This window comes from Elgaria multicarinata, chromosome 10 (assembly GCF_023053635.1).
Source record: "Elgaria multicarinata webbii isolate HBS135686 ecotype San Diego chromosome 10, rElgMul1.1.pri, whole genome shotgun sequence".
Classification (NCBI taxonomy): Eukaryota; Metazoa; Chordata; class Lepidosauria; order Squamata; family Anguidae; genus Elgaria; species Elgaria multicarinata.
In genome coordinates, this window is record NC_086180.1 from 91,498,562 (window position 1) to 91,526,272 (window position 27,711).

A 27,711-nucleotide genomic window follows, 5' to 3' on the forward strand; every position below is an offset into this window, starting at 1 on the left:
TGGCTCAATCTGGCATAAACTCCCTTGTTATATTCAGGGCCAGTGCCAGACTATTTTGAGCCCTAGGCAGGTGAGCGGCTTCCAGCCGGGCACGCCATTCTGAAGCCGCCCCCTACCCCAGCATCCTGGCTTCGAAGCCAGCACCCAGCCGGAAGCCGCTCCTGGCTTCGAAGCCGGGGGGGGGGGGGCTTCGGAACGGCGCGCCTGGAAGCTGCTCTCCCAGAGCTGCTGTGGGAGAGTGGCTTCCAGGTGCTCCGTTCGGTGCCCCCTTACTTTGGCGCTCTAGGCCACCGCCTGAGCTGCCTCTATGGCAGCGCCGGCCCTGGTTATATTTATGGTAATTTTTTGTCTTGCGCTCTTTGCACAAGAGCAAATATTCAGTTTTAATGTACATGTCCTGTTAAAGGTGTTTTAGAAGTTTGTGTGTTTTATTGGGGCGTTGGGTTTTCTTTGTTTGTTGTTAGGTGTATGGGTTTTTTTCTTTTTGGGGGGTAGTTTTCAGATCTGTTTTTTTTTTTTTTTTTTTTGAATGAAATTTCCTAGTCCAGTAGGGGGCAATGTAAGCACAACACTTCACATGTTAAAGAGCAATTATTGTTGTATCCATTAAATATTAATAACCATTTGTTTGGTAGATCTGACCTTTCCCAGACTTAGACAAGCATCCACAGCTCGGCAATTTCAAACATTGCTGACAGCAGTATTTGATGGCAGTTACCATCAGATCCCCTGACTAATGACTATGTATTTGTGGATCCTCAGAAATTGAAAATCTGGTATACTATTCATGGGTGTGTCATTTATATGGATTACCACGTTTAACATTTAATGGGAATAATGCATCCAGGTTGCAGCTTCAGAAATGCATACTAAAGCTCTCCAATTGCCTTTGTATCTTGTGGGACGGGGCTGGCTTCAGATTTTCTACAGCCCATTGGCAAGATGTCCTCTGGTACCCCCCTCCCAAAAAGCTCCAGCGCTGTGCTGCTGCCTACGGCAGCTGAAAACCCTCCTCCTTAATCCTCTCCGTTCAGACAGGCAGGGGTGGGAGCGGGCAGGTAATGGCTGCTTCTTTCCACCATTACTGCTGTCCTGTTTGCTCACCTGGTGAGCAAGTGGTGATGGCTACTAGAGTGCTTCTATGGGCAACCAATCAGTAGCAGTAGCCACTACACATGACACTTTTCTTGCCAGGTGATGGCTGCTCCTAGCAACACCTGCTTGCAGCAGCTACCACAGCAGGAGTGAGTGGTACCCATTGCCTCCTGGTGCGTGCTCCCCCCACCCCTCCCTGCCATCATGCTGCTGAAATTCATGTTGGCAGGGGGAAAATCAGTGATAAAAAGGGGAAATTTAGCTTGAAAACAATTCAGTGGCAAAATGCTGGGGGGTTCTATCACTGCCAAGTTCAGCAACGGGACAGTGGCGGGATTGCAGCTCATACAGTGGATCCAGAGAGGGTGATAAATGTGGCCCCTGGACCCCCAGGACTTGCCCACTCCTGTTACCAAAAGGGAGAAACAAAGCTTCTTGATGGAATGTGGTTAGAACAAGAATTAGAGACACTATTGGTTAGAAACTGGAACATCAACAGTGACAAGTAACACAATGCCATTTTCCAACCTCTGAGGTTTCAATTAATTTTGAATCCTTTACATTTCCTTTTAGTCTTAAGTAAATCCTGGCAAAATGTATGCATGCACTCTGTACAAGCAAAACCCAGCTTTGCTGCCCAACATCTCTGTCATGTCTAGCTCTGCTCCCCCTGGGTTAGAAGGAAGTCTTTCAGGTGATCAATCAGAATCAGACTCTGAAGTAGAGGAGTCAGAGCCAGAAACAGGCCAGCCTGTACCAGTGGGGGAGAATGCTCTCACAGGCTCTTCACCAAGTGGGAGTGAACCCTCTTCAGAGCTTATCTCCTCAAGGGCAAACAATACACAGTCAGTAGGAAGCCAACCTTCTTCAGAGGGAGAGTGCACGGAGAGGTTAGCCAATCCTAGAGTACACTGCAGACTAAAACAGGCGGAGCTAAAGGAAGGCGAGAGAAAGTCGGCCAGCTCGCATCCCTTCGGAAGCTGCCTCAGAACTAGCCTCTAACAAGACAAGTTAACATGTCTTGGGAAAAGGCTTTCCATTCTTCTTGAAAGGACAATTGTCTTGCTTAGTTTGCATACTTTTGCCTAGGGGAAAGTTCTAAGAGATTAGACTCTCTTCAGGTGGGAAGAGATGTTTATTGCTTAAATAAAGCTTTGTGGATTACTTAGCAGGCCTCGTTATTGTCTCCCAAGAAGGCGGGAGGTTTTGAGAAACATGACAAAATCTCTGGCATCCCAGGATGTTTTCTGCCACCTTATCTAGCCCCTCAGAACACATCCTGCCAGCCTGCCTTTCTTTTTTTGTTAGATAGCTTGTTGCACTTCAATGTCCTGCATTGAAAAAAAAAGGATGCCTACCTGCTTTTATGGACAAATTCATCAAATAGGGAATACAAAAATGAAGGAAGATAGATGAGGGTGGATGAGGACAAACAAATTGAAGACAAAGGTGCTTCTGGCCAGTTGAAAGGCAGATCAGGAACAGGGACTTTGGAACTCCCTGCCAAGGGAGACCAGGGTAGCTCTCTCTCTGTTAACCTTCCACTGGCAGGCAAAGACATTTTTATTGCAGACTTTTGGCATATAAGCTGATTTGAGTGTTGTTTCTATCCTACCAATGTGTTTTTATTTGTCTTTTATTTTTACTCCTGCTTCATTTGATGCATTTAAATGGATTTGTTTTTAATTGGGGCTTTTTAATGTTTTAATTACAGCATTGTCGTTTTTTCTGTACTTTTTTCTGTACTTGAGCACTGTTTCAATAGAAAGGCAGGATATAAATACAATTGAATAAATAATTGGTGGAAATGTCTGGTAAAGTTGTACATACACCTAGAAAGCAATAAATCATGGAAAGCAGTAACATAGCATGATAATCCGGAAACAAACTAATAGCAGCTGAAAATCCATCAACAGCAGTGCATCAGAGCACTTAAAATTTAGAGTTTAAACTTTTGCAGAAGACATGTGGTAGGTGCATGCATTGCTGTTTCTGATCGTCAGACATAGCAGAGTGTTATTCAGCTGGAATGCTGGAATTAGTCACGGTGGACCGGTGTTTATCACACACCTTTGACCCCCATTATATGCACTTTGCTCAGTGATGAAATCCATTACATGCATCAAGGATTTATTTGTTTATTTGGAATAAACATTAGACATGTTTATTCAGAGATAGCCTAAGCCACTCTTCTTTAGAATTTAAGGCAAATGTATGCATACCAGTTCGCCCTTTGAGAGGTTTAAAAACAGGGAAATGTTTCAATTTAGCTGGCCATAAGCCAGGCTCTAAATCGGTAGCAAACTCAGGTGTTTGAGTGCCTATCAGTTTGGAAGAGAAATGGGGCTGTCACAAAACTACATGTTCAAAGTATGGAGAAATATGTAAGTAAATTAAAAGAAAAGGATTTTTTAAAGAACAACAACAACTCTAAAACAGTCTGATAAGAACTTGAAGCTTCCAGGAGGTATCAGTTGAAGGGTGAGGGGGCAGGGAGAGAGAAGGAGGAATTAGCCCGCTTAAGCCCCTAATAGTTCGTAATAAGTATTATAATTGTCATGTAAAGGGGATTTGATGGATGTGTGCTGAGGATGTGAAATCCTTCCCTCAACTACACAGGGATAATCCAAGGGAAACAAAGGGAGAAAGGTCTTTTTCACACTCTCCAGAATCCTCCCCCCACAACCCGCTATAGAACTATGAAATGTTCGTGTTCAGGGTTGGCAGCCCCCGTGCTGAGCCTTCTAGTATTATAGGAATGTAGGGAACTGCTTTATACCAAGTCAGGCTGTTTGTCCATGTAGCCTTGGTCCTTGGTCTCCTCTGCCAGCCATTCTCCGTGGCCTCAGGCAGAGTCCTTTTCACATCACCTTGAGCACAGCAGGGGCAGGGGACTGAAAAGATGCCATTTCCTCATCCTTCTGAAGCTTCCTCACAAGGCCTGACCAGGACTACCAAGTTTCTCTTTCAAGCTTGCTGGAGCTCTGAACATGAGCACGACCCTTAAGCTTTGAGATTTAGGGTCTGTGGATTTATTGAAACATTTTGGCATGGGTCCCTCTAGCAGTGAGTGTCATGTTAGTTTAGAAGTGAAATTGGGACACCCCAAAACAAGGTAGTGGTTTCTGCATACTTAGGGGATTACCTAGGGATGCAAAAGAGTATGGGGGGAGGTTTTTTGTTTTTGTTTTTAAAAAAACCCTCTGTCCTGAGCGATCCCAGTACCTATGGAATGTTGAGGGCAGGGCTGGTACCAAAGACCTGGTTGGGGGGGGGGGGTTGGCATAGGGCTGCAGATGGTCCTTCTGCCACCGCTTCTCACCTCTGAAGCCCCTACCTGCTGCCGTCATGCTCGCCCACTGCCAAAGCTGCCCCCTGCTGCCAACCCCCACCCATACCTCTCCTCTACTGCCAAAGCCACCCGCTCCCACCACTGCCTCTGGGCTCTCAGCAGCTCCCCACCCCACCCCGATGCTGGGCGTGGTTGAGGACTTAGAGATAAGAAAATATTAGACTAACTCACTGTCTGGAGAGGGAACTTCCAAGATCATACTAAATATCAGTTGTCCACTTCCGATGGAGTGGAAGTGAAGCTGCCCATAGGAAGCAATAGAGAATCAGGTCCACACAAACTTCTTTCTAATTCTAATCTTATTTCATGGGGCGACAGGAATTATTACAAACAAATAGTTTGCCAATGCTAATGAAGTCCATTCACCCCATATTGCAGGACTTTGGCTTGGACACAACATAGAGAATATCTTTATTCCTATGGGGTGGCAATGCGTGCAGCAAAGAAAGCTTTCTTCTCTGCACACATTGCATCTGCGAATTCGCATCCAGCAGAACTGTTCAGGGTGGTGAGGGGCCTAACGCAGACACCTTCCCCCCTGAACCCGATCTTAGGGCCTTCAGTAGTTTGCAGTGATGCCTTTAACAATCACTTCACAAATAAAATCTCTCAGATAAGAGCCAACTTAGACTCCGTCATTATAGCAGAAGCTGACAATGGAGTTTTCAGCAACTCCCAGAGTAGATTACACTGGATCAGTTTCAGTTGATGAGTTCAGAGGACGTGAACAAGCTGCTTGGACAAGTGAAGAGGACAACTTGCCCCCTCGATCCCTGTCCTTCATGGCTGGGGTGTATTACTGAGACCTAGGTAAGTGAGCTAGATGGGGTTGACCTGACTCAGCTCTGCCCACCTGGGTACTTGGGGGTGGAGGAGTCACTGTGTAGAGAACTTCCATCTCTATCACTAGGAAGCCACTCCACATTGGAGCAAGTCTAGAGGGTTTGTACCTGGTGTTAATCCATAGAGACAGATTGGGGATGTTGCTGGTGTACCGCCCCCATGTTGTCCAGCATCCTCCCTGAACAAGTTGGCAGAGGTAGCCTCAAGTGTGGTGTTGGAGGAACACAGAATGGTGGTTCTGGGTGACTTCAACTTTCATGCTGAGGCTGTGTCTGGAGCTCCAACTCAGAATTTCATGGCCTCCATGGCAACCATAGGGATGTCATCAGCCCAACACATGATGTGGAGTATACCCTTGATTTGTTCTTTACTTGAAGTGGTGAGTTGAGTAATATGAAAATGGGGTGGTGGTGGTTTCCAAGTAACCCTTTTGTCATGGTCAGATCACTTTCTGGTGAGATTCAAACTCACGGCATTACTTCCCCCCTCCAGGGATGGAGGACCATTCAGATAGTCTGCTCCAGGAAACTGATGGAATCTGATGGATTTCTGAATGCTCTTGGGGATTTTCCAGTGGAGAGAGCTGGTGATCAAGCCAAGGCTAAGCCTCACTGTGGAGCAGTGGTATACTGGGCTATTGATGTGATTGCACCTGGGTGCCCTCTCCGGCACTGTGGAACCTGGTATACCGGGAAGCTATGGTCACTGAAACAGGCTGGACGCCAGCTGGAGTGCAAATGGCACAAGTCTCAAAGTCAAGATGACCTAGCATGCTATAAAGCACATTTATTTATTTATTTATTTATTTATTACATTTCTATACCGCCCAATAGCCGGAGCTCTCTGCATATCCTGCATATTGCGTGGTGGTGTGGGCAGCAGCAAAGGCTAAGTGTATCACAGTGGAGGCTGGGCCACCAGTGGTGGGCAGGTTTGCCCCCACCAAAAACGTGTTCCCAAATGCAGAGGATTTTTGGGGGGGTTGTTTTGTTTTGCCATAGTAATGAATCACAGCCACTTTAGCTTTTAGGAAAGGAATCTGCATGGGCTTTCCCTTGGGCTTCATTGGACTGGAGCATAAGTGTTGTTTGTGTTTGATTTATTTTATTTATTTATTACATTTATATACCGCCCCATAGCCGAAGCCGAAGCTCTCTGGGCATTTTACAAAAGTTAAAAACAGTGAACATTAAAAAGTATACAAAATTTAAAACCATCAAAAACATAAACAGTATAAAACTAACAGTATCCATTTAAAAACAATAATACCTATGATGAGAGGTACTGTAATATCCTTCTATTTCCGTGACATATATAATCCAGCATCTGTGCAATGTGATATATGAGAAACTGTTAGCCAATTGCCACACAGCATCTTTGAGAATGACATTTATCCCAATCATTGCAAAGAACAATCTTTTAAGAATGGGATGTGGCTGGGATGTGCTCTTTGGTTGTGGTTGTTTTTCACTTATATTTAAGAAGGCTCAACATGGGTTGGGTTGCATGTGTATAGTTTGCTGATACCTTTTTACCAAGCTCCTCAGTTAAACTGCTATCTTCAGTCTTGGTGGATCTACTGCAGGTCCGCAGTTAGCAGCATCTAGCTGATTATAGTCCTCTGTTAAATCTGACAAAGATGAAAGGGCTTCAGAGGAACAGCTCTGCTCCATTCCATCAATGTGTAGGTAAGGATGAAGATGAGCTTTCTTCTTGTACAGCTTTATAAATCTCTCCTTGAGCTCTATAAAAGTCGGCTTCACACAAGTGTTATTTGCCAATGCTAACAAGGAGTGAGAATGGCCTACAGGAGGTACTCAATATAAACCAGCTTTCCATCCTTCTTGATTCCAAGAGACAAATTGAAGTGAGGGTTTCAACCTTCCAGTGTTTCTACGAAGATCCGAAACCTGTACACTTCCTCTGACTAGCAGAGCGCAGGCAAGGTACAAGCTGTGCTTTGGGTCAGCTCATAACCGTTGGTGATCTTTGCTAAAAGCATCTGAAAACATCTGGTCCAACCTTCGAGAAGGCACATTTACATCAGCCAGTGTATAAAGAGGATTCAGATTTCATTTTCTAGGGGCAATTAATATAAATGGGTCCTTTTTATATTTTAAAAATGTTAATTTTAAAAACGTTATTTATCCACACCAACTCACATGTTTGTATCACTAAAAAACGTTCTGTTATTTGCAGTTTATCAAGAAGTTTTACAATGAAAGTTGGGAAAGAAGCTATAACCATTCAATAACAGAAGAATCAGTTACCCTGCTTTGGACTATATCTGTTTCTATTTTTGCGATTGGTGGACTTGTGGGTGCTTTGATTGTTACTCCAGCTGTGAAATATTTTGGCCGGTAAGCATAGAACAAAGAGCTGTGTGTTGTGCTCGTTTGTTTGTTTTTCTTGCTTTTGATTTACTAGCTTATCTAATTGTTTCCCCCCCAAAATCTGGTCTTGCTTCTGCTTTAATATTATGTATGACTGTGTTTTATTAATGAGCTACTTTCTTATCATATAAGAATTTTGAGACAGGTATTGGAGGGGGAATTTAATTTTGCCCCCCTCCCATTTTTGTCCCCAAATTCTTTTATGGGAAAAACTTAAATCTCCCTCCCACAGTCCCAATCTGAATTGGGGCCATGCATGCTTACATTCAAGTAAGTAAGCCAATCTGCTATGTGTGGTTAACAGAACGTTTAATTTGGTCCTGACGAAGTGTGAACGTAGAGTGATAATGAAGAAATTATGCACCCAACACCCGATTTCCTAACTACAGATTTACTGAAAACTACAAGTAGCCTGCTTATGTCTGCCTGCTATTTCAGTATCCTGATTATGAAGTAGTTTCTGAAGATCCAAAGTGGAGCTGTGAGAGTCAGAGCTGTGTCTTTCAGCATGGAACTAAATACTTCAAAAAAACATGGCACCCAAAATGGCAGTCCGATGTTGCATTCACCAATCGTCTCTGTAACTTCTACTACAACTAATTTGTCCTGTGTCTAGACATCATAATACTGTATGTTTTCTCCACCAATGGCAGCAGCAAACAATGATGTGGAGCAACATTGGGGAAATACACAGATTAAGGCCGTCAAGCTGGACTAGTTGCAGTCACAGAGGGTTACAGCAGGCGAGTGGGAAGTTTGACACAGGAAAACCATTTTGTCAGCAGAGTGGCCTTCCTTTGCAACATGTAGTTCCACCCTCATAGTAATTTTGCTCACTGACTCTATGAAAGATCCCTATATAATGCCATCCAGGTTTTGCATTTTGGGTGTAAACTTTCACTTATTTTATCCTGTTATGAGTAATACTGAGATATTTTAATAATAAATGTAGTTTATAGTGACTATCAAAAGCTGCCGTTTAATTGCCATTGTAAATGTGTGTAATATATCTCCAGTGCTATCTCCAGTATTCAAGGCAGTACGCCTGTGTGCACCAGTTGCTGGGGACGTGGGTGGGAGGGTGCTATTGCACGATGTGCATGCGCTGGTAACTTCAAGGCTCGACTTCTGCAATGCACTGCACATAGGGCTAACTTTGTACCTAGTCCGGAAACTTCAACTAATTTGAAATATGGCAGCCAGGTTGGTCACCGGTACATTTAGGGGTGACCACATCACATCACTCCTAAATCTCTTCACTGGCTGCCAATTCGTTTCCAGGTGAAGCATAAAGTGTTGGTTTTTACCTTTAAAGCCCTACATGGTTTGGGTCCAGGTTACCTGCGGGATCGCCTTCTCCCGTACAATCTGCCCAGCACACTCAAGTCCTCTGAGAAGAATCTACTTCAGTCAGCCAAAACTAGACTGACAACCATTACCCAGAGGGCCTTCTCTTCTGCCACTCCCAGACTGTGGAATGGCCTGCTATAAAGACGGATCTCTTCCGGCAGGCCTACCCAGTCAAATTTTAAAATGTCTTAAAAGATTTTGAGATTTTAATAATGTATTGGTTTTATGTTTTTAATCAGTTTTATGTATTTCATATTTTTTATTCAATGTTGTTCCCCGCCTCGATACAAAGGGAGAGGTGGGTAAGAAATGATGATGATGATGATGATGATGATGATGATGATGACGACGACATCCTGCTTTGTTGGTCCCTGGCCGATGGCTGGTTGGCCACTGTGTGAACAGAGTGCTGGACTAGATGGACCCTTGGTCTGATCCAGCATCGGGGCTCTTCTTACGTTCTTATGTTCTTATATATATATTCCTTTCAGAAAACGTACACTGCTGCTAAATAATGTATTTGCCATTGTGGCTGCATTGCTGATGGCATTCTCTCAACTGGCAGGAATCTTCGAAATGATTATTCTGGGCCGATTCATAATGGGCATTGATGGAGGTATGATTTAGTCAGTGCTGTATATAAATGTACAACTAATGGTGAGCAATCCCTGCTATCCAAGTCACTGATACTTCAGCTGAACTAGTTCAGACTCAAGAAGAATGGGGGAGCCTAAATTCTTATAGATGAAATCTATCAGCAGCAAGAGCCAGACTTTTGAATGCATATTCTTAGCACACGGTATCTCAGTCATTTCAAGGCTGAAACCCCTCTTAAAAATGAATAAGGTATCTGATTGTTCTGATCATCAAAGGAGTGTGAGTTTCAGACCTCTAGAAGACCCCAAAAGTTGTAATTGTAAAATGTCTTCTTGAAGGCATAAGTTCTAGTTCAACAGAGTATACAAGAAGCAGTTGGGACTGTGCACAAGCAGTCCTTTCCAAAAAGCTGGAATCCCATTGATCAGGTCATATGGTTTGCTTCATGCCTCATTAAAGTTTAACAGTAGCTGCTCACTGGGTCATATTTCCCCCTTAATAAGAAAGTTTAACAGTTTCTATATTTGTTTTTATTTCTTTATAAATTCATAAGTGGCAAAGATCAGGACTGAGGAATCAACAGTTGCTGGGGTTTTTTTTATACCACTTAATACTTTATACAAGATAAGACAACAAGGATTATTTAGTTTATTGAAGCTGGAAGCACCCATTCTTCTTCGTGGTCTCTGTGCATCACACTTAATGGGGCTCTGCGCCTGCACGGAGCCTGGATCGAACTTCCAATAGCTGAGAAGAGTTTTGGGCAGGAATTCCTCCCGCACTGTCATGCGTATATATACTACGTTCCTGCCTTATCCCTCAGTTCCTCTTTGACTGCCATTCGTAGGTTATCTACTTACCATTGCTCAGAATATTTCAATATCTTCGTCATTATTCTTCATTACTCTTTGTCTTCCTCTGACCCTTCTCTTCTTACTAAACGAAAAAAAAGTTATTGTTATTTCGTCAATTTACCGTTGCGCCCTCTAAGCGCATGGCCTTGAAGGCCCCGTTTACTAAGTGTATCCAGTGTGGTAGTAAATTGCCACCCTCCGACGGACACATGCTTTGCTTATTGCACCTCGGAGAGGCTCACGTTGTCGAGGCCTACAGGCATTGCATGTAGTTTTCGAGACAAGCCAGAAAAAACAGAGCTGACAGATTAAAGTCGCTCTTGTGGCAAAAAGCACTCCAAGCAGTCGATACTGCTCGACCAGCCAATATGGCATCCGTGGAGAACCAATCGCATCCACATCACAGACTCCAGTGATGGGCCTCCAAGCTTCCAGAAACTCAATAGCCCAAATCGTGGCTAAAAAACTAACAAAGAGAGCAACCCCCCCGGAAACATCAGCCGAACTGCGACCAAAAAAGAAAAAGGACAAAGCCAAGCAACAAACAGCGTAAACGGTTACACCAGCACCTCCTCCTCTACTCGATTCCCCAATTCAAGTACTAGTGCAGCCTCCATTGTCTCCGCTCGTTATTGAGCCCATTTTGACAGCCTCGGAAGGGGAAATCAGGGAATTATCACCAGCCCTGCAACCAGCCCCACCTGCAAATTGATTCTGGGAACTATCCACGGATCGACCAATACCACCAAACCAGGCTGTCAACACCATGTCTCCTTGACACCGACAATCTCCTTCACCTCCTCGAAGCTGGAGGTTGAGCCCTCTAAACTGATCTCCCTCACACTCCCATTCCAGGGACCGAGGAAGACAGCCACTTTACTACACCGACTACAGTCGATACCAGAACCGCTCTAGTTCTTCTTCATGGTCAATGTGCATCACGCATATGGGCTCTGTGCCTGCATGGAGCTCGTTTGAATGCACAGATGACTACTCTAAGAACTGCAGTTACAGGTAAGCAACCTGCATATCCCCACAGCAAGACTGGGGTCACTTTTACGAGCGCTACCAATCACCTAGGCGATATTACCATGACTATTGGATGGATCACCCGGAGTGCCAAAGTCCACGACACCGTGAATATCATTCCGAACTGCTGTCACCTCGCCCAAGACCACGGCAACCCACACCACCACCACCACCGTGGGGTACATCCCTTAGTAGACCGTGCAGGGACCGTTCCAAGACCACCACCTCCGCTACCGACAACCAAACAAATAGCACTGTACCAAGCTACTCAAGATACCTCTCCTAACTCAGGAGGACTATGAGTCAGATTCTTCCTCAACGTCGTCACCTCTTCTGTCACTGCCTTCCCCAGAGGACACAGTGACACCAAAGGGCAGAGCGTCTCCTTCCGAAGAACTTGGAGTCTTTTCTGACCAAGTTCTACGAATGACACAGTCTTGGCATTGAAGCCCAGCAACAAGTGGAGCAGATAAAAGACCCAGTCTATGACGCGGTCTACACCGACTCTACTCTGCCAGTAGACGTGCCTTTCCTACCCGCTTTGCTACAGCTGGTACATCCATCATGGAGTGCCCCCTCTACGATGGCTCCTACATCAAAACGCCTTGAAGCGATATATAGCGTCCAAGACAAGGATGCTGCCTTCCTTTTCTCTCACCCTCACCCAAATTCCATCATTGTGGAGTCAACACAGGGCCAGACCCACAAACAACACAATTCGCCTGTCGACAAAGAAGGCCGAAGGTTAGACACCTTAGGACGAAGACTTTATTCAACAGCATCACTCGGACTCCGGGTATCAAACTACGAAGCCTTGATGGCTAGATATCAGTTATTTCTTTGGGACAAAATGAGCTCACTCTGCGACTACCTACCGGACAACCAGAGAGAGCTCGCCAGAGTATTCCAAGCGGAAGCAATAAAATTGTCACGCCAGATAAAATTGGAAGCAATAAAATTGTCATCCAGATCCTCACGGACAACACGTCAGTCCTATGGCATTTGAACAAGCAAGGGGGCACACACTCCCCTCGTCTGGTGAACCTCACACTACAGATCTTTGCTTGGACGATCCCCAGAGACATCTGCCTCATGGCAGTACATATTGCGGGCACCTCCAATGCCCTGGCAGATTCACTAAGTCGATCAGCGGAAACATCTCACGAATGGGAACTCTCCCCTCACATTTGACAAGCCATATTTTGTGAGTGGGGAGAACCCTCAGTAGACCTTTTTGCAACAGCACAGAACACAGCTTGCTACAAGTTCTGCTCCAGGGTGTGTGTGCCGAAAATCAATAGGAGGTGCTTTCTCCATCCATTGGTCAGGATCCCTGTTCTACCTATTCCCACCATTTCCCCTACTGACACGGGTTATATCCAAGATCAGCAAGGAACAGACGAACTGCATCATTATAGCACCATGGTGGCCATGACAGACCTGGTTCACCACGCTACTCTGCCTGGCACAAGGACAATACATACATCTCCCATTAAAACACAACCTCATATCTCACAGCGCAGACTGGTTCACCACCCAGACATAAAGACCCTGAATCTCACAGCATAGAGAATACACCAGCTATAAGCCCTACGTCAATTCCAAGCCAGGTCCAAAGAATACTCAACGCATCCAGACACTCATCCACGAAATGGTCATATTCCTCTAAATGGACAACTTTTCTCTGTTACGCAGCTGATAATGGATTCGACCTACAGAAGGGTCCCATTACAGAGATCCTTCAGTTTCTCACACACCTCTTCGACAAAGGCCTCACGCCCACGTCGCTCAGTTTACCTCGCGGCCATTTCAAATTCACGGCCACCAATTGATGGCTACATGCTTTTTTGCCACCCATTGGTCCGCTCCTTTTTGAGGGGCCTGAACAATCTCGCACCACCCCTTAGAAACCAGGCACCAACATGGGACCTACCTCTTGTTCTAAAAGTGCTGATGTCTAAACCCTTTGAGCCACTGGCCACTTGCACCCTCCAACTCCTTTCATGGAAAGTGGCATTCCTCGTGGCCATTACCTCGGCCAGACGAGTCAGCGAACTGTCAACTCTAAGGGTGGACACACCGTATCTCATTTTCCATAAAGAATCAGCATCTTTACGTCCGGATGTCTCCTTTCTACCTAAAGTAGCATCCGACTTCCACCTCAACGAGCCCATATCACTACTAGGGGTGTGCACGGACCCCCCACTCCAGATCCGTGATTTGCGGATTGGGCCACTTCGCTCCGCCCCCGCTCCGCCCATGTCCACTCCGCTCCGCTCGGAGCTCCGGATCCGGATCGGAGCGCCATTTCCCCCCCATAGGCTTGCATTAAGCTAAAAAAGTATACAACTTTTTTTCTGTGAAAGTTAGAAACCTCAAGTTTGGCACCATGACACCTCATGGTGGTATACACACGCACGCCAAGACTCAAGGCAATCCCATCATCCCCTGATTTTTGGGGAATTTATGAAAATCGGGCACCCCATTCACACCCCTTTCGATAGCTCCGTCAATTTGCACGTTAGAAACCTCAAACTCACCACCATGACAGCTTATCCAGGGATACACATGCACGCCAAGACTCAAGGCAGTCCCATCATCCCCTGATTTTTGGGGAATTTATGAAAATCGGGCACCCCATTCACACCCCTTTCCATAGCTCCGTCAATTTGCATGTTAGAAACCTCAAACTCACCACCATAACAGCTTATCCAGGGATACACATGCACACCAAGACTCAAGGCAGTCCCATCATCCCCTGATTTTTGGGGAATTTATGAAAATCGGGCACCCCATTCACACCCCTTTCGATAGCTCCGTCAATTTGCACGTTAGAAATCTCAAACTCGCCACCATGATTAGGGTGACCATATAAAAAGGAGGGCAGGGCTCCTGTATCTTTAACAGTTGCATAGAAAAGGGAATTTCAGCAGGTGTCGTTTGTATATATGGAGAACCTGGTGAAATTTCCTCTTCATCACCACAGTTAAAGCTGCAGGAGCTATACTAGAGTGACCAGATTTAAAAGAGGGCAGGGCACCTGCAGCTTTAACAGTGATGATGAAGAGGAAATTTCACCAGGTTCCCCTTATATACAAATTACACCAGCTGAAATTTCCTTTTCAATACAACTGTTAAAGATACAGGAGCCCTGTCCTCCTTTTCATATGGTCACCCTAACCATGATAGCTTATCCAGGGATACAGATGCACGCCCAGACTCAAGGCAGTCCCATCATCCCCTGTTTTTTGGCAGGGCTTAAACCTGCAGACGTCTCAATGGGGCCATTTCAAAGGAAATCCCAACATGCCATGAATGAGTATGAATCTTCTTCCACACTTGAAAAATGGATTTGGAACTCCAAGTGAGTGCACGAAGGACTTCTCCCCTGAGTCAAAGCCAGACACACACAACATCCCTGCGAGGTGGGCAGGGGAGGAGAGAGGAAAGGCAGGCAGGCAGGCAGGCAGGCAGCAGACATTTCTGGGGGCAAAAGGAAGTGAGCCAAGGATAAGCCAGTAATGCATATAAAATGGAATAAATAAATAAATAAACAAAGGAGGGGTGGAATTAAAAGCAGCAGTATTGCTGAATAAACAAAAAGAAGATTTTTTTTAAAAAAAAGGCTATATCTGTCTTTTACCAGCAATAGGGGGACGTGCCCAGGGAAGGGGGAAGCAGCTGCCAGTTCAACTCATGATAGGCATTGCTCTACCACTAAGAGAAGTAGACCGCTCACTTCAACTCATGATAGGCATTGCTCCACCGGGTTACTCTCTTTGGAAGGCTCTGATGGCCTTCCAAGTACAGGAGAGAGTGAGGGCACGTCCACATGGGATGCCCTAGGGGAGCTCATCCCCTTGCACCACATCTTTTCAGTTGTTCCCCAAAGTTAGGATGGGTAGCAGTGCTGTGTTTCTATCTCTTATTATTGGCTTAGTATATGATTTCACAGGTTGTGTTTGTGCATTTGGTGGGGCTACTGTTTTAAAAAACACTGGGAAAAGTCCGTTCAGACTAAGAAAGAGAAGTTCCCAGAATCCCAAGTTACCCATTTTGCCTATCCCCTCCTCCAACTTTGGGATCATGTGATCATGACCGGGAGTTGACTCTGCCCCATAGCCCTTCGGAAAAGGTATTTTTCCCGCCGGTTTTTTAAAAAATTCTAGCGCGCGACCCGCACCACGCAGAAAGCTGAGAGTAGTCTCAAAATGACCCCCGTCCACGCTTCTCCAAGCACAAGAATTTTTAGAAAGATAGCTTCAAAAACAACACAGTTATCCCCCTTTCTTTTCCGCAATGCAATCCTATGGGCGAAATGTTTCAAGATGGCAATAGAAGCGGAACGCGGAAAACGGAGTGCTCCGAAAATGGGCGCTTCTCTTCGCCTTGCTTCTAGGGATCCGCGGTCCGCTTCTACTCCGCCTCTGGGCAAGGCGGAGCAGGTCAATTCGCTCCTGCTTCTGCGCTTCTAATCGGAGCGGAGCACATGCCTAATCACTACCACCTTTCTTCCCTAGTCCAACTTCCAACCTCGAAAGATGACTCCACACTCTTGATGCGAGAAAGGCTCTTGCTTTTTACAAATCTCAAACCCAAACCTTCAGGTCCACACAAAAACTATTTGTCTGTTACAGTGAACCCAAGAAGGGCTCCCCTGTCTCAAAACAACAAATCACAGCTTGGAGTCGACAAACAATCCAACTCGCATACCAAATTTCAAACCGGGACCTTCCATCCCAGGTTAAATCCCACTCCACGTGAGGAGTGTCAACCTCTATAGCATTTGCCAGGGGAATTCCTCTCTCCGATTTGTGTAAAGCTGCTACGTGGACATCACAGCCGACCTTTGTTCAACAATACAAATTGGTCGTACATGCCAGATCCAGCTCCTTGTTTGGAAGAGCCGTGATCTCTTCATTTCTAAACTAAGGAACACCTTACCCACCTCCAGTAAGTCAGCTCGCTAATCGCCCCATTAAGTGTGATGCACAGAGACCACGAAGAAGAATGACAGGTTGCTTACCTGTAACTGTAGTTCTTCAAGTGGTCATCTGTGCAGTCACACTACCACCACCACCACCATCCCCACTTCGGTGTCAGTAAACCTGTCGGTACTGAGGCATGGGTTATCCTAAAGTTCAGGATCGAAACGTCGGTCTCTAGGAACTGAGGAATAGGGCGGGAACATAGTATATATATGCATGACGGTGGGGGAGGAGTTCCTGCCCAAAACTCTTCTCAACTATTGAAAGTCCGATCCAGGCTCCGCGTAGGCACAAAGCCCCATTTAGTGGGAATGCACAGATGACCACTCGAAGAATGACAGTTACAGGTAAGCAACCTACCTCTTTGTTTTTTTGTGACCAGCTGTAAATCTATCAATCACTATCTTCAGATCCAGAGGCTTTGACTTTTTCCCCCAACAGCTAATGTTGCCAATGTCCTTGTTAACATGCATATGTGCACATGCAACCAACAAACCCAGAAATATTGGGATCTTTGTAGGATGGGGAAAACAACACAAGTTTGCTGGCAAATGAACTATATATGTTTTATTTTACCATAAATCAGGAGTAAGCAACATGGTGCCCTCTAGATATTTTGGTCTACAACTCCCATTATCCCTAGCTAGCATGACCAATTGTCAGGGAGTTGTAGTCCAACACATCTGGGTTGGCAGGCCTGTTAGCTGGCCAGACAAGCAGGTTAAGTGGGAGGATGGGCAGAAGGTGGATGAGCAGGCGGGCAAGAGTGGCCAGCCCAGCCCAGCAGGGCAGGTGGGAAGGTGAGCTGGCAGGTAGGTGAGCGGCCGGGTGGGGCTGGGAGGTGAGTGGGTGGTGGACTGGAGGCAAATGGGTGGTGGGTGGGAAGTGAGCAGTCAGGCGCAGCCAGCTGGCCAAGCAGGTCGGGTGGGTGGGAGGCAAGCAGTGAACAAGTGGGTGGGTGGGCAGCTGAAATGCGGGTGGGAGGTGGTGGCAGCAGAGGTGCCACCACTGCCAAAAGAAGAAGAGGAAGAGGCGGGGTGGAGCAGGGATGGTGTCAGCAGCTTACTTGAGGCACCAACATGCCTTGGGTCTGGACTGCCATTTTGCAATACCTTTTTCAAAATTGTGTACAAAACCAAACAACTTTAAAAGCAATGACCAAAAAAATCCTCATAGAAGATCAGAATAGAGGCACCCTAAACAAGTCAACTATTGAAAGCCACAATGAAGCAGAAAAGTCTTAATTTGTCTCCGGAAAGCCAGTAAAGAATGAGCCACATGGATTTCCCAAGGGAAGGCCTTATAAAGCCGTAGGGCCGCAGAACAAATGGCCTGCTTCTTGAGGAAGCTAAGGGCGAAAACTAAACCATCTTCAAATCAAATCAAATCGGTTTATTTTCTTAAGTATAAGCCCACGTTCCCTGATTTGGATTGGGACTGTGATTCGGGGGGGGGGGAAGCTCCCCCCCTCCTGTTTTCATCCTGAAATTCCACACCCATCTCCATGGCGGTGGGGGATTTAAAATAAAGAAAAGCTGCCTGCGTTGATTCCTGTGGAATCTCATCTTTCCATAAGATGGAACTTCCAGCAGGGCCTCAAGTGCTGGGGGAAGGGAGTGGATTCATTTGCAAAGAGATGTTCCTTGAGATTGTCAGGAGGACACTGACAATTTTGAGCTTGAAAGGTTAAAACCTACACCTTGAATTCTGCCCAGAAATGAATCTGTAGCAAGTGTAGATTCTAGAAGGAGTGGTGAGAAAGTGGACTCTTAACACAACTTCCCCCAACCTGGTGTCCTCTAGATGTTTTGGACTACAATCACCAGCATTCCTGACCATTGGTCATGTTGGTGGGACTGGTGGGAGTTGATGTCTGGAGAGCACCATGGTGGAGAAGACCTGTGTGTATGATTTTCTCTGCATGCCACCTGAGATCCTTGTGACATAGGGTGGGATACAAATATTTAATAAATAAATAACACATCTGTAATCAAGCAGCAGCATTTTGCACTGGTTGAAATTTCTGGGCTGTCTTCAGGACTGGAATGCAATCTGGCAGTCAGAAGTAACTGTGGCCATGTCTTGCATTTCCAATAGTAAATGGAGCTGTTCTAACTCCCTTCTGTTGTGTCACTCTCCCTATTTTAGATACTAAGCCCCTTGCAGTAGGGATCTGTCGAACCTGTTCGTTGTAAAATTCCATGTATATAGATGGTGTTAACGTTAATAATAAATAATGGCACTCCTCTAATTGCGGGAAAGTTCAGTCACGTGTGCCCCACGAGGGGCGATCGTGGAAGCGGGGAACCTTCGGGAGCATGCCTCTTCCATTGCAGATGGGCTACAGGTGTAGATTCGCCCTCTGTCAGAATTCAGAATTTAGGAATCTAGCAGTTCTTCAGGTTTTCAGGCCGGATCCTTTCCTGGCCCTTCCCGGAGCTGCCAGGGATGGAACTTGGGACCTTCTGCATGCAAAGCAGCTGCTCTACCTCTGAGCCACTGCCCCTCCCAATAGATAATCCCTGAACTCAGGTGTCTGCTGAGTCCCCGCCACCATCACCTTGGTCTTATCGGGATTAAGTTGCATTGTATTCACCACCAGCCTCCAGCCCCATCAGTGTATTCAATCCCCATCAGTTATGGCACTGATCTCAGAACCATCATCACTGCACATCCCTAAAGTTCAGATTTGGGACAAATGAGTGTGAGAGAGAACCATGGCTTGCCTAAGGCTATTTGGTTGCGTTTGTGGCTGAAAGGTGTGTTGTTTTTGAACCAGTGACTTTCTGTCTCAAAGACCACACTCTTAGCCACTATGTTACATCAGCTCACAGATTCATATGATCCCCTGGATCCCCTTCTAACTGTTTAGTATTCTTATTTGGACTATATCTAAATACTCATGTTTAGACTTTGCTAAATATACTTCAGGGATGTTCCTTGTTTCTTTTTTTTGTTAAATGTTACCCTTCCTTCTACTGAAATCTGTCTTTCTTCTTCTGAACCCTTTTGCAGGTGTATCTCTGAGTGCCCTCCCAATGTATTTGAGTGAAATTTCTCCCAAGGAGATCCGTGGTTCATTAGGGCAAATTACAGCAATCCTCATCTGTGTAGGTGTCTTCACTGGTCAGGTTTTGGGACTACCCGAGATATTTGGGAAGGTTTGTAACGTTTTGAATTGTACATTAAAGAAAGCTGATTTATCATATGTTGTTGATAAAATTAATTACAAAGCCATAAATCCACACCAGTTTTGCATAGATGTCTTTTTGTCATATTGTCAGACATGAGAGAAGTCCACTAGGAAGGTCTCCTACATAAGCCCCATGTAAAGGAAGTGTAGCCAGAACAACTCCCATTCATTTCATTGGAATTTGTGCTGGAGAATTTTCTGATTGATTGTACCCATGTTTTCTTTGAAAATAGTTATCAGGAGTGGCAAACCTATTTTGGCTTAGAGGCACATCAAATTCCAATCTGGGAATATTGTGTGTGTATGTGTATAGCCATTAAAAAAAACCTAAACCCTTTTTAGTGTCCATTTAAGTATAACATAAGTAATATAGTTTATGTTGTTGTTGTTCATAACAAGAAGTAGTTCATTGTCGTGAAAGAAATGAATATGGTGGTTCCAGATATCTCATTGTTATCCTTATTCAAAACAAAACAGCACAGTCTTGTGTTTTCCTGCCCCTGAAATACTCTTGATGTAGAAAATCTTTGTCCATCACCGTGCCTGTTGAGAGTTGCAGCCATGAGCCCAGATCCAGCTACGTAGCCACTGCTGCTCCTCTTGATTAGTCGATGACATCACTGCTTATTGTCTGCCAAGAGCTATGTCTTTGTAGCCCCAAATGTGCAACACCCATTTATTTATTGATGTAACTTACAGCCCCTTTTCAATTGAAATTCTCTATGATGGCATTTGAGGAGGAAAAAAGAGTGGCCTGTACTTGTTAAGTAATGAATATGGAAATGTTCTATGGGCATGATCAGAAGTGACCCTTAGGCCAGTGTGTAGTTTAGAATGTCTTAACTTTTGAATGGCATCAGTACAGTATAGAAAGGGGAAGCGTGCCAGTTTTAAAATGGATACTGGTCCCGATTTCTTTGGCTTTTACATTTGTTTTATATTGTGGGAAATGTAAAACCTGCTCCAAGATTTAGGCTGTAAAGAAATGGTCATTTTTAAGAGAATTGAAAATAGTAAGACAGCCCTCATTGGCACACATTTCCTTGTGACCCTTTTGTTTCTGACCAAAGATCTTTGCAGGGGTTTGAAGCAGCACAAAGCCCTTCAAAAGCTGTTTGTCTAAACAGATAGTGGAATACTTTCCTTATATCATGTCATTTTAGCAGTTAGGAAATACATGTATTGGATAAAGAATGCTTCAAACTGCAGCTGATACTGTCTTTTTGGCCACTTGATGGCACTATTACTCTGAGTAAATATATCTGATAGTTGAGCTGTTTATCGCTTTTCTTGCTATGCATGATTCTTTATTTAATTATTTCAACATTGATTTTCTGTGTCCATATATAATAATATGTATGGGATTGGAAAGTTAAAGTGTGAGCTCAAGATTGTCAGGCCCTAGACTAACGTTAAGAATGGGTCATAGATGTTGCAAGGGGCTAAAAATAATCTCATTATAGTCAGTCAGTCAGTCAAACCCCTGGGCATATGCAAAAGTAGGATGACCATATGAAAAAGAGGACCGGGCTGCTGTACCTTTAACAGTTGCATAGAAAAGGGAATTTCAGCAGGTGTCATTTGTATATAGGGAGAACCTGGTGGAACTCCCTCTTCATCACAACATTTAAAGCTGCAGGAACTATATTAGAGTGACCAGATGCAAAAGAGGGCAGGGCACCTGCAGGTTTAACTGTTGTGGAGAGGGAATTTCCCCAGGTGCTGCATGCACACAAATGACACCTGCTGAAATTCCCTTTTCAATACAACTGTTAAAGAGACGGGAGCCCTATCCTCCTTTCCATATGGTCACCCTATGCAAAAGTCATCCATCAAGCCGTATCAAGGCAAATTTAATTGGAACGTCTTCAACCCACCAAACTCTTTGGCCTTAATTTTTCCTCTAAAGCCACAGAGGAAGTAGGAACCCCCTAAATCATATAGGCCTAATCTACAACAAGCAGGATATTGCACTATGAAAGCGGTATATAAAAGGCAGAAGCCACACCAAGCAGGATATAGCACCATGAAAGTAGTATATGGTATGTGTCAGTGGGCCCCAACAGTCATCACTGCACTTCAATACCACTATAAAGCAGTAGTGCGGCTCCTGCCTTTTATGTACCGCTTTCATACTGCTTTCATAGCACAATATCCTGCTTGATGTAGGCCAGAGGCCCTGGGTGGGTAGATGGCGGGGGGGGGGGGGGACCAGCACTTCCTGACCCTAGTAAACCGCAATTTGACTTTTTGATCAATCAGAAAAGATTTAGTCAGTTGACCAAATAATATTGTCCTGTATCGTCAAATGTCAAGTATTTTAAAAGCATGAAATTTTATTAGAACAACAAAAATATTTTTAAATCATAAACCGTGTTGATATGTATGAAAATTAAAAAAAACAAATTAATAGATACTGAATAAGAATGTCTCAGTTCAGATGTAACAACCTTAGTCCAAGAAAATTTGGTTTGTTGGACCCGGAACGAGCCAAGCTCACCTCCTCCACTTTTGTGCTCCTTTTAATTCAGCCTCGTGTGGCGCAGAGTGGTAAGCGGCAGTTATTGCAGCCGAAACTCTCCCCATGGCCTGAGTTCAATCCCAGCAGATAGGCAGCTGGCTCAGGTCGACTCAGCCTTCCATCCTTCCGAGGTCGGCAAAATGAGTACCCAGCTAGCTGGGGGAAAGATAACCATGACTGGGGAAGGCGATGGCAAACCACCCCGCTACAAAGTCTGCCAAGAAAACGTCAGCGAAAGCAGGCGTCCCTCTAGGAGTCAGCAATTACTCAAGTGCTTGCACGAGAGGTTCCTTTCCTTTTCCTTAATTCAACACTTCCTGGTTTCTTAAACTACAATTTCCCTGGATATCCAAAGTATGAAATGGGCTTCAGCAATCTGTACAAATCAAGAATTTAGAAGGAATTTGTGGCTTATCCATACTGACTTTGTTTCCTGCGGTATACTAAGGTGTTCAAGCATCAGCGATACCTGTAAAGCTCAACATTTTTATGCAATATAGAGTAAGCCACTGAGTGCCAAATCAGTGAATGATAGGAATACTTTGGGGGGGGGGGGGTTCTAGAATTATTCCAGTGGCTGTGTGGGGCTGCCATTCTTTCCTAGATTCCACTCAAGTGACCACTATTGACCAGTTAATTGGAATAATGTGTATGAGGATCATACTAGAGTTGCTGCCACATTAGGCATGAAGCAAAATATCAAGGGCAGTTTGGAGGTTCTTACTTGAGTGAAATATCTGAGTGATGGAGTGCTAAGTAGCAAAATTTCTCAGGTTGGCCCATCAGTGACAGCCAGGCAATCCCCTTTCAGGGGTTGAAGGTAGGTTTTTCCTCCCAACCACATGTTCCTAGTTACATTGGTTCAATTGTTCTCAGTAGGAGTGAGTGGCAACCATTCACTTATACAGGAGAAAGTAAAGAGCTGAACTAGGAGGACGTCATTCAGGTGGGGGCAAAAGCTGTTTTTAGTGGCCCCATATTCTTGCTTATTCATCTACACAGTCTTTCCTGCAATTTATTTCTTTGTTATGTTTATAACTGGTCGAATGTTGAGAACTGACACACAAAAGTTCAGCCTATTCAGATTCCTTACCCTAGATAGTACCTTTGGCATAGTATGCCTTGATCCTTCCTTTTCTTTGCCTGTGGCACTGTGTAATTTCTGATATCTCAAATTATGAACTTCAGAAGCACAAGTTGTGGTATTTTGCTTCTAGTTAATCAATGAATAAATTGATCAAAATAATGTGAAGCTCATCAATAAATATTCTTATAAATAAATAAATAAAAATTGAGTATTTCTCAAAGAAAAGGAATATTGGGCCTTAATTTCCAAAGAGGAGGTATTTTATTTCAAAAACTGGAGAAGCATTTTCCTGGATTTTAGTGTCTTATATTATACACCACTTTATGCCTTTGAACGGTATAAAATTATACTAATGGAAGGATAGAGTAGCATGAGACAGTTTGTGTAATTGTTAGCTCTGTCACACATGAGTAATACTGCTTTAAATAAAGGAATGAAAAATACTGAAATTACAGCACATTTCTGATTTGGTCTTAGAGGTATTGAACTGATAAATGTACTTTAGATATAAAGTATTGAGCTAGAATGCATCTTGGGAGGGAAAAATAGAAAGACAGGCGACGACTACATTTTGGCTCTGTTCAGGCAACACGTTTCTCAACAGTGGTTTTAGAACTCCACAATGGAGTTTTTATACCACCTTTGAGAAATGTGTTGTCTGGAGTGCAGTGGCCTGATATTGAGTTAGACCATTCACCTGTGCAGTCCAGGCCCTTCTCCTCTAAGTGGCAGGAGCCCTTCAGCGTGTCAAGCAGAGATGCCTAGCCCTGCAGTCTGGTGTCCTTTTTTTAAACTGGAGATGCAGGGATTGAACCTGAGACCTTCTGCATGCAAAGGAGCTGCTCTGAACCCTCTCTGGTGTTTCTATCTGGCTGTCCATTTGTTACATTTGAATCAAGACTATGCCAGCTTTACTGTTTCTTTTTCTTTTTTGCAGGAATCCATGTGGCCCTACTTATTTGGAATGATCATTGTCCCTTCAGTCCTCCAAATTGGGGTCTTGCCTTTTCTTCCAGAAAGTCCTCGCTTCCTCTTGCTTGAAAAACATGACACAAAAGCAGCAGAAAAAGGTGCCGTGTTTTCATGTTTCATCATGATGCTAATTCTTATTCATGTGACTTAGATACTGAGAACACCGCTGAAAGTGCAAATAACCGTCTGTTTTGCAGGGGGGGTGGCGGCAGTATCTTTAATACTGAGGGTTGGAGATATGACAATCACAGAACAGGGGAAATCATGGCCTCTGCGTCAATTCCCCCTACACGCTGCCTCTGTTATAAGGTGGCCTAGAACTGCTGTTTAGATGTATGTGCATGTTCACTCATTCAGAGGTATCATTTATAGCAGGGGCTCTTTGTTAGCAGGCTTCTTTATGATCTAAAGGGAGAAGGAACTTTTGCTGCCCTAAGGGTCTTTATCGCACAAACCTTCTACCATACATGTGAATCTACTGTAAGGTAATTTACCACTAGAAAGAAAGTTCTTTTCTGATGTTTTTTTTCTCTGTATGGACAAAATGCATGGAGGGGTCGTGGAAATGTGCCTGCTGGATTCACCCCCTCTGCTGTGTGCCTCCTCTGTCCCAGCATCTGAGCATTGGGCACAGGACATAGAAAGGTGAGCTGAAGGCACTTAGGCTCTCCACATAGTTGGGACCCCTGCACAGATGAGAGTTCCCCATCTTGTGTAGGGTGACCATATGAAAAGGAGGACAGGGCTCCTGTATCTTTAACAGTAATGTAGAAAAGGGAATTTCAGCAGGTGTCAATTGAAGAGGGTGAAATTCTCTCTTCATCACAACAATTAAAGCTGCAAAAGCCCTGCCCTCTTTTGTATCTGGTCACTCTACTATAGCTAGTGTAGCTTTAACTGTTGTGATGAAGAGGGAATTTCACCCACTTCAATTGACACCTGCTGAAACTCCCTTTTCTACATTACTGTTAAAGATACAGGCACCCTGTCCTCCGTTTCATATGGTCAGCCTAATCTTGTGGAGAGCCTTCACATGTACAGCAGAATGCTTCCCCCCTCCCTTTTTATACATTGTACTGACAAAAAGTGTCAGAGATTGGGGGTGGGGGGGTTTGCCAACATGGTCCAGCACTATCACATCTCCACATGTTTACATGCGGAGGCAAACTTCTGAAAAACACTTTTGTGTCTAAGCTAAGTCCCATTTGTGTTGTTAGTGGAACCTTAACTGAATGTAGATGCTGATAATTAACAGGTGTGTTTTGCAAGGTAATGAAATCCCTGGCAGGCTGTAAAACACAGGTCTGCAGCAGGTTTTGTTCTACTCAAAGGGAATGGGGGGAGTTTGGCTTGTATTTGTGGAGATAGGGTACAGTTTGAATACAGCAAACCATGTATTTTAGCTGGAAAAGTGGCATAAAAAATAAGCAGGCAAGGAAGTTGCTTTGACCTCTCTGTTGCCTTCGCCTGAGGAGCCTGTTTGTACTTGAGCCATCTTGTCCGTTGCATTTGACCCTGCACTTTTCCATCACCCAGGGAGAATAACCTGCATACACTACTAGTTATATTGGTATCAGTGATACTAGTTTCATGAGCTGGTCTGTTCTCTCTCAGGGATGCAGTTTACTTGTGTTCCAAAGTTTGTGTTCTTAAGCCTTATTGCTTTTTCTTGAGTTCTGTGTGAACGATGCCAATAGATTCCTCCAAATTCCTACTATATGTTGTGGTTAGACTAAATTATGGTTAGTTTTTACAAGAATGTACCTCAGACCAGTGGAGGCTGGTGGCTCCGATTTTGGTGGGGCTGTGAATCCATTCTGGGTTTTACTCAGATCCAGCTAGAATTCTAAAGGAAGTAGCCAAGGTACTGAGCCGTAGCCACAAAACAGGTTCAGCATGTTGGACAGCTCCTTTAGAGTTCTGGCTGGTTCTTACTAAAACCCAGAATGGATTCACAGTCCCGCTGAAATCACAACCAATAACCTCCACTAGCTCAGACATATATGTTATCCATTTCCCACTCCTTTGCATACTTGGGAGGAGATTAGAAACTATTGTGGCTTGTAACAAACCACAGTTTCCTCTTTTGTCTGAATCTGATTTATGCAAACTATAGGGTATTTGGTTTGTTCATCTACTACAGTTCATTATTCAGATTAAAGCTTTTAAAATATGTATATTCTTTTCTGCCAACAGGCCTTATAAAATTAATCAACAATTTAGCTCATGAAGGGGAGGGGGGAAATGTTCAAGCCTGAAGCTTGATTTGTCTATTAAGGCTTAAGGTGGCTACTGACTTCTTTGTGTTGGGAATGTTCTTGCTTTTCCTATCCCATGCGCGTGGCACACAGTTGCGAACCTGCACGTCATCTCTGTTGCTGGGGATGCCTTTTGCCTTGCACATTGCAAACAGTTTTACTGAACCCTTCATTTCCAAGGCTGATACTATGTTATAATGTGCAGAGTCAGACCTCCCATGTGCTCTTTGTGAGCTCTAGCTGTCATGATTGCTTTATCCAGAGTTAATCTATCCTCTATTAGTAGTTTTTCTTGCCTTGCTTTTCATCACCAACACGGTGCCAACCGTCACCAGTGCGCTCCTGGACACCTTTCTTGGTGCCCACTGAGATGCCATACTCATTCCACTTCTTGTCTTTTAAAAACAAAAGGGAGCATTGGCACTCAGAGAAGCCAGCAGGAAGGAAGACAGTGGGAGGGAGAAGGGAGAGGCCAGCTAGGAGCAGCCTGAGGGGTTGGGGGCGTGTAGTTGTGTGCTTGTATGCCTGAATTGACAGGGGCTGCATGTGTGTGAGGAAGGAGAGGGAAAGTATTTAGGGGGATTTTGGAGGGATCCTCAAAAAGAGTAAGTGTGGTTTTTCATGTACTTGCAGGGAGGAGGGGGAGGAGGGAGGGACAGCTGTATATTCATGTATGCATACATGCTGGATACATGGGGGAGGGGGTAAGAGAGAGAGAACATTTGTGGGGAGTGAGGGGAGGGGAGGTGTATGTGTATAGGGGGTGATCCAAAATGAAAAAACGGAGATGGGGGACTGGATGAGTTGTCTGGCAAAGTGGTAGGGGAAAAGATAAAGAATTTGCCTTCTATGAAATAGGTTTCTGTTGGTACAAAGAACTGTGCGTTCAAAGGAGTGATTTAACGTGTTGTGGCTCAGACTGACCTCTTCCTTGCGTTATACTCAGAGGTTCATCAGACAAGCATTTTAGTGCACATTCCCTACTGCCCAGTTACGGATGTGCGCACATCCTTTAGGCGACAACATCTGCCCCCTTCGTGCCTCCCACTTGTTTTTCCATTGCAAAATAGACCCCATTTTAATTCGTCTTTTTTGTAAATAGAATGTGTCATGATCTCCTGCTGTGTGTAGGAAAAGCGGGGTGATAAAAATGCCCCTTGAATGGCCCACTTTGTTTAC

At 44.6% G+C, this 27,711-nt stretch overlaps 1 protein-coding gene across 2 annotated transcripts in view; it reads left to right on the plus strand.

The window, feature by feature from the left end:
- The window catches only part of SLC2A9 (solute carrier family 2 member 9), a 75,099-nt gene that overhangs the window by 13,025 nt on the left and 34,363 nt on the right, over positions 1-27,711 (plus strand). For both annotated transcript variants that reach the window (XM_063135672.1, XM_063135673.1), the window contains exons 3-6: positions 7,490-7,650; positions 9,525-9,649; positions 19,517-19,662; positions 24,240-24,372. In XM_063135672.1, coding sequence (XP_062991742.1) covers positions 7,490-7,650; positions 9,525-9,649; positions 19,517-19,662; positions 24,240-24,372 — 565 coding nt within the window. The remainder of the gene's footprint in view (positions 1-7,489; positions 7,651-9,524; positions 9,650-19,516; positions 19,663-24,239; positions 24,373-27,711) is intronic.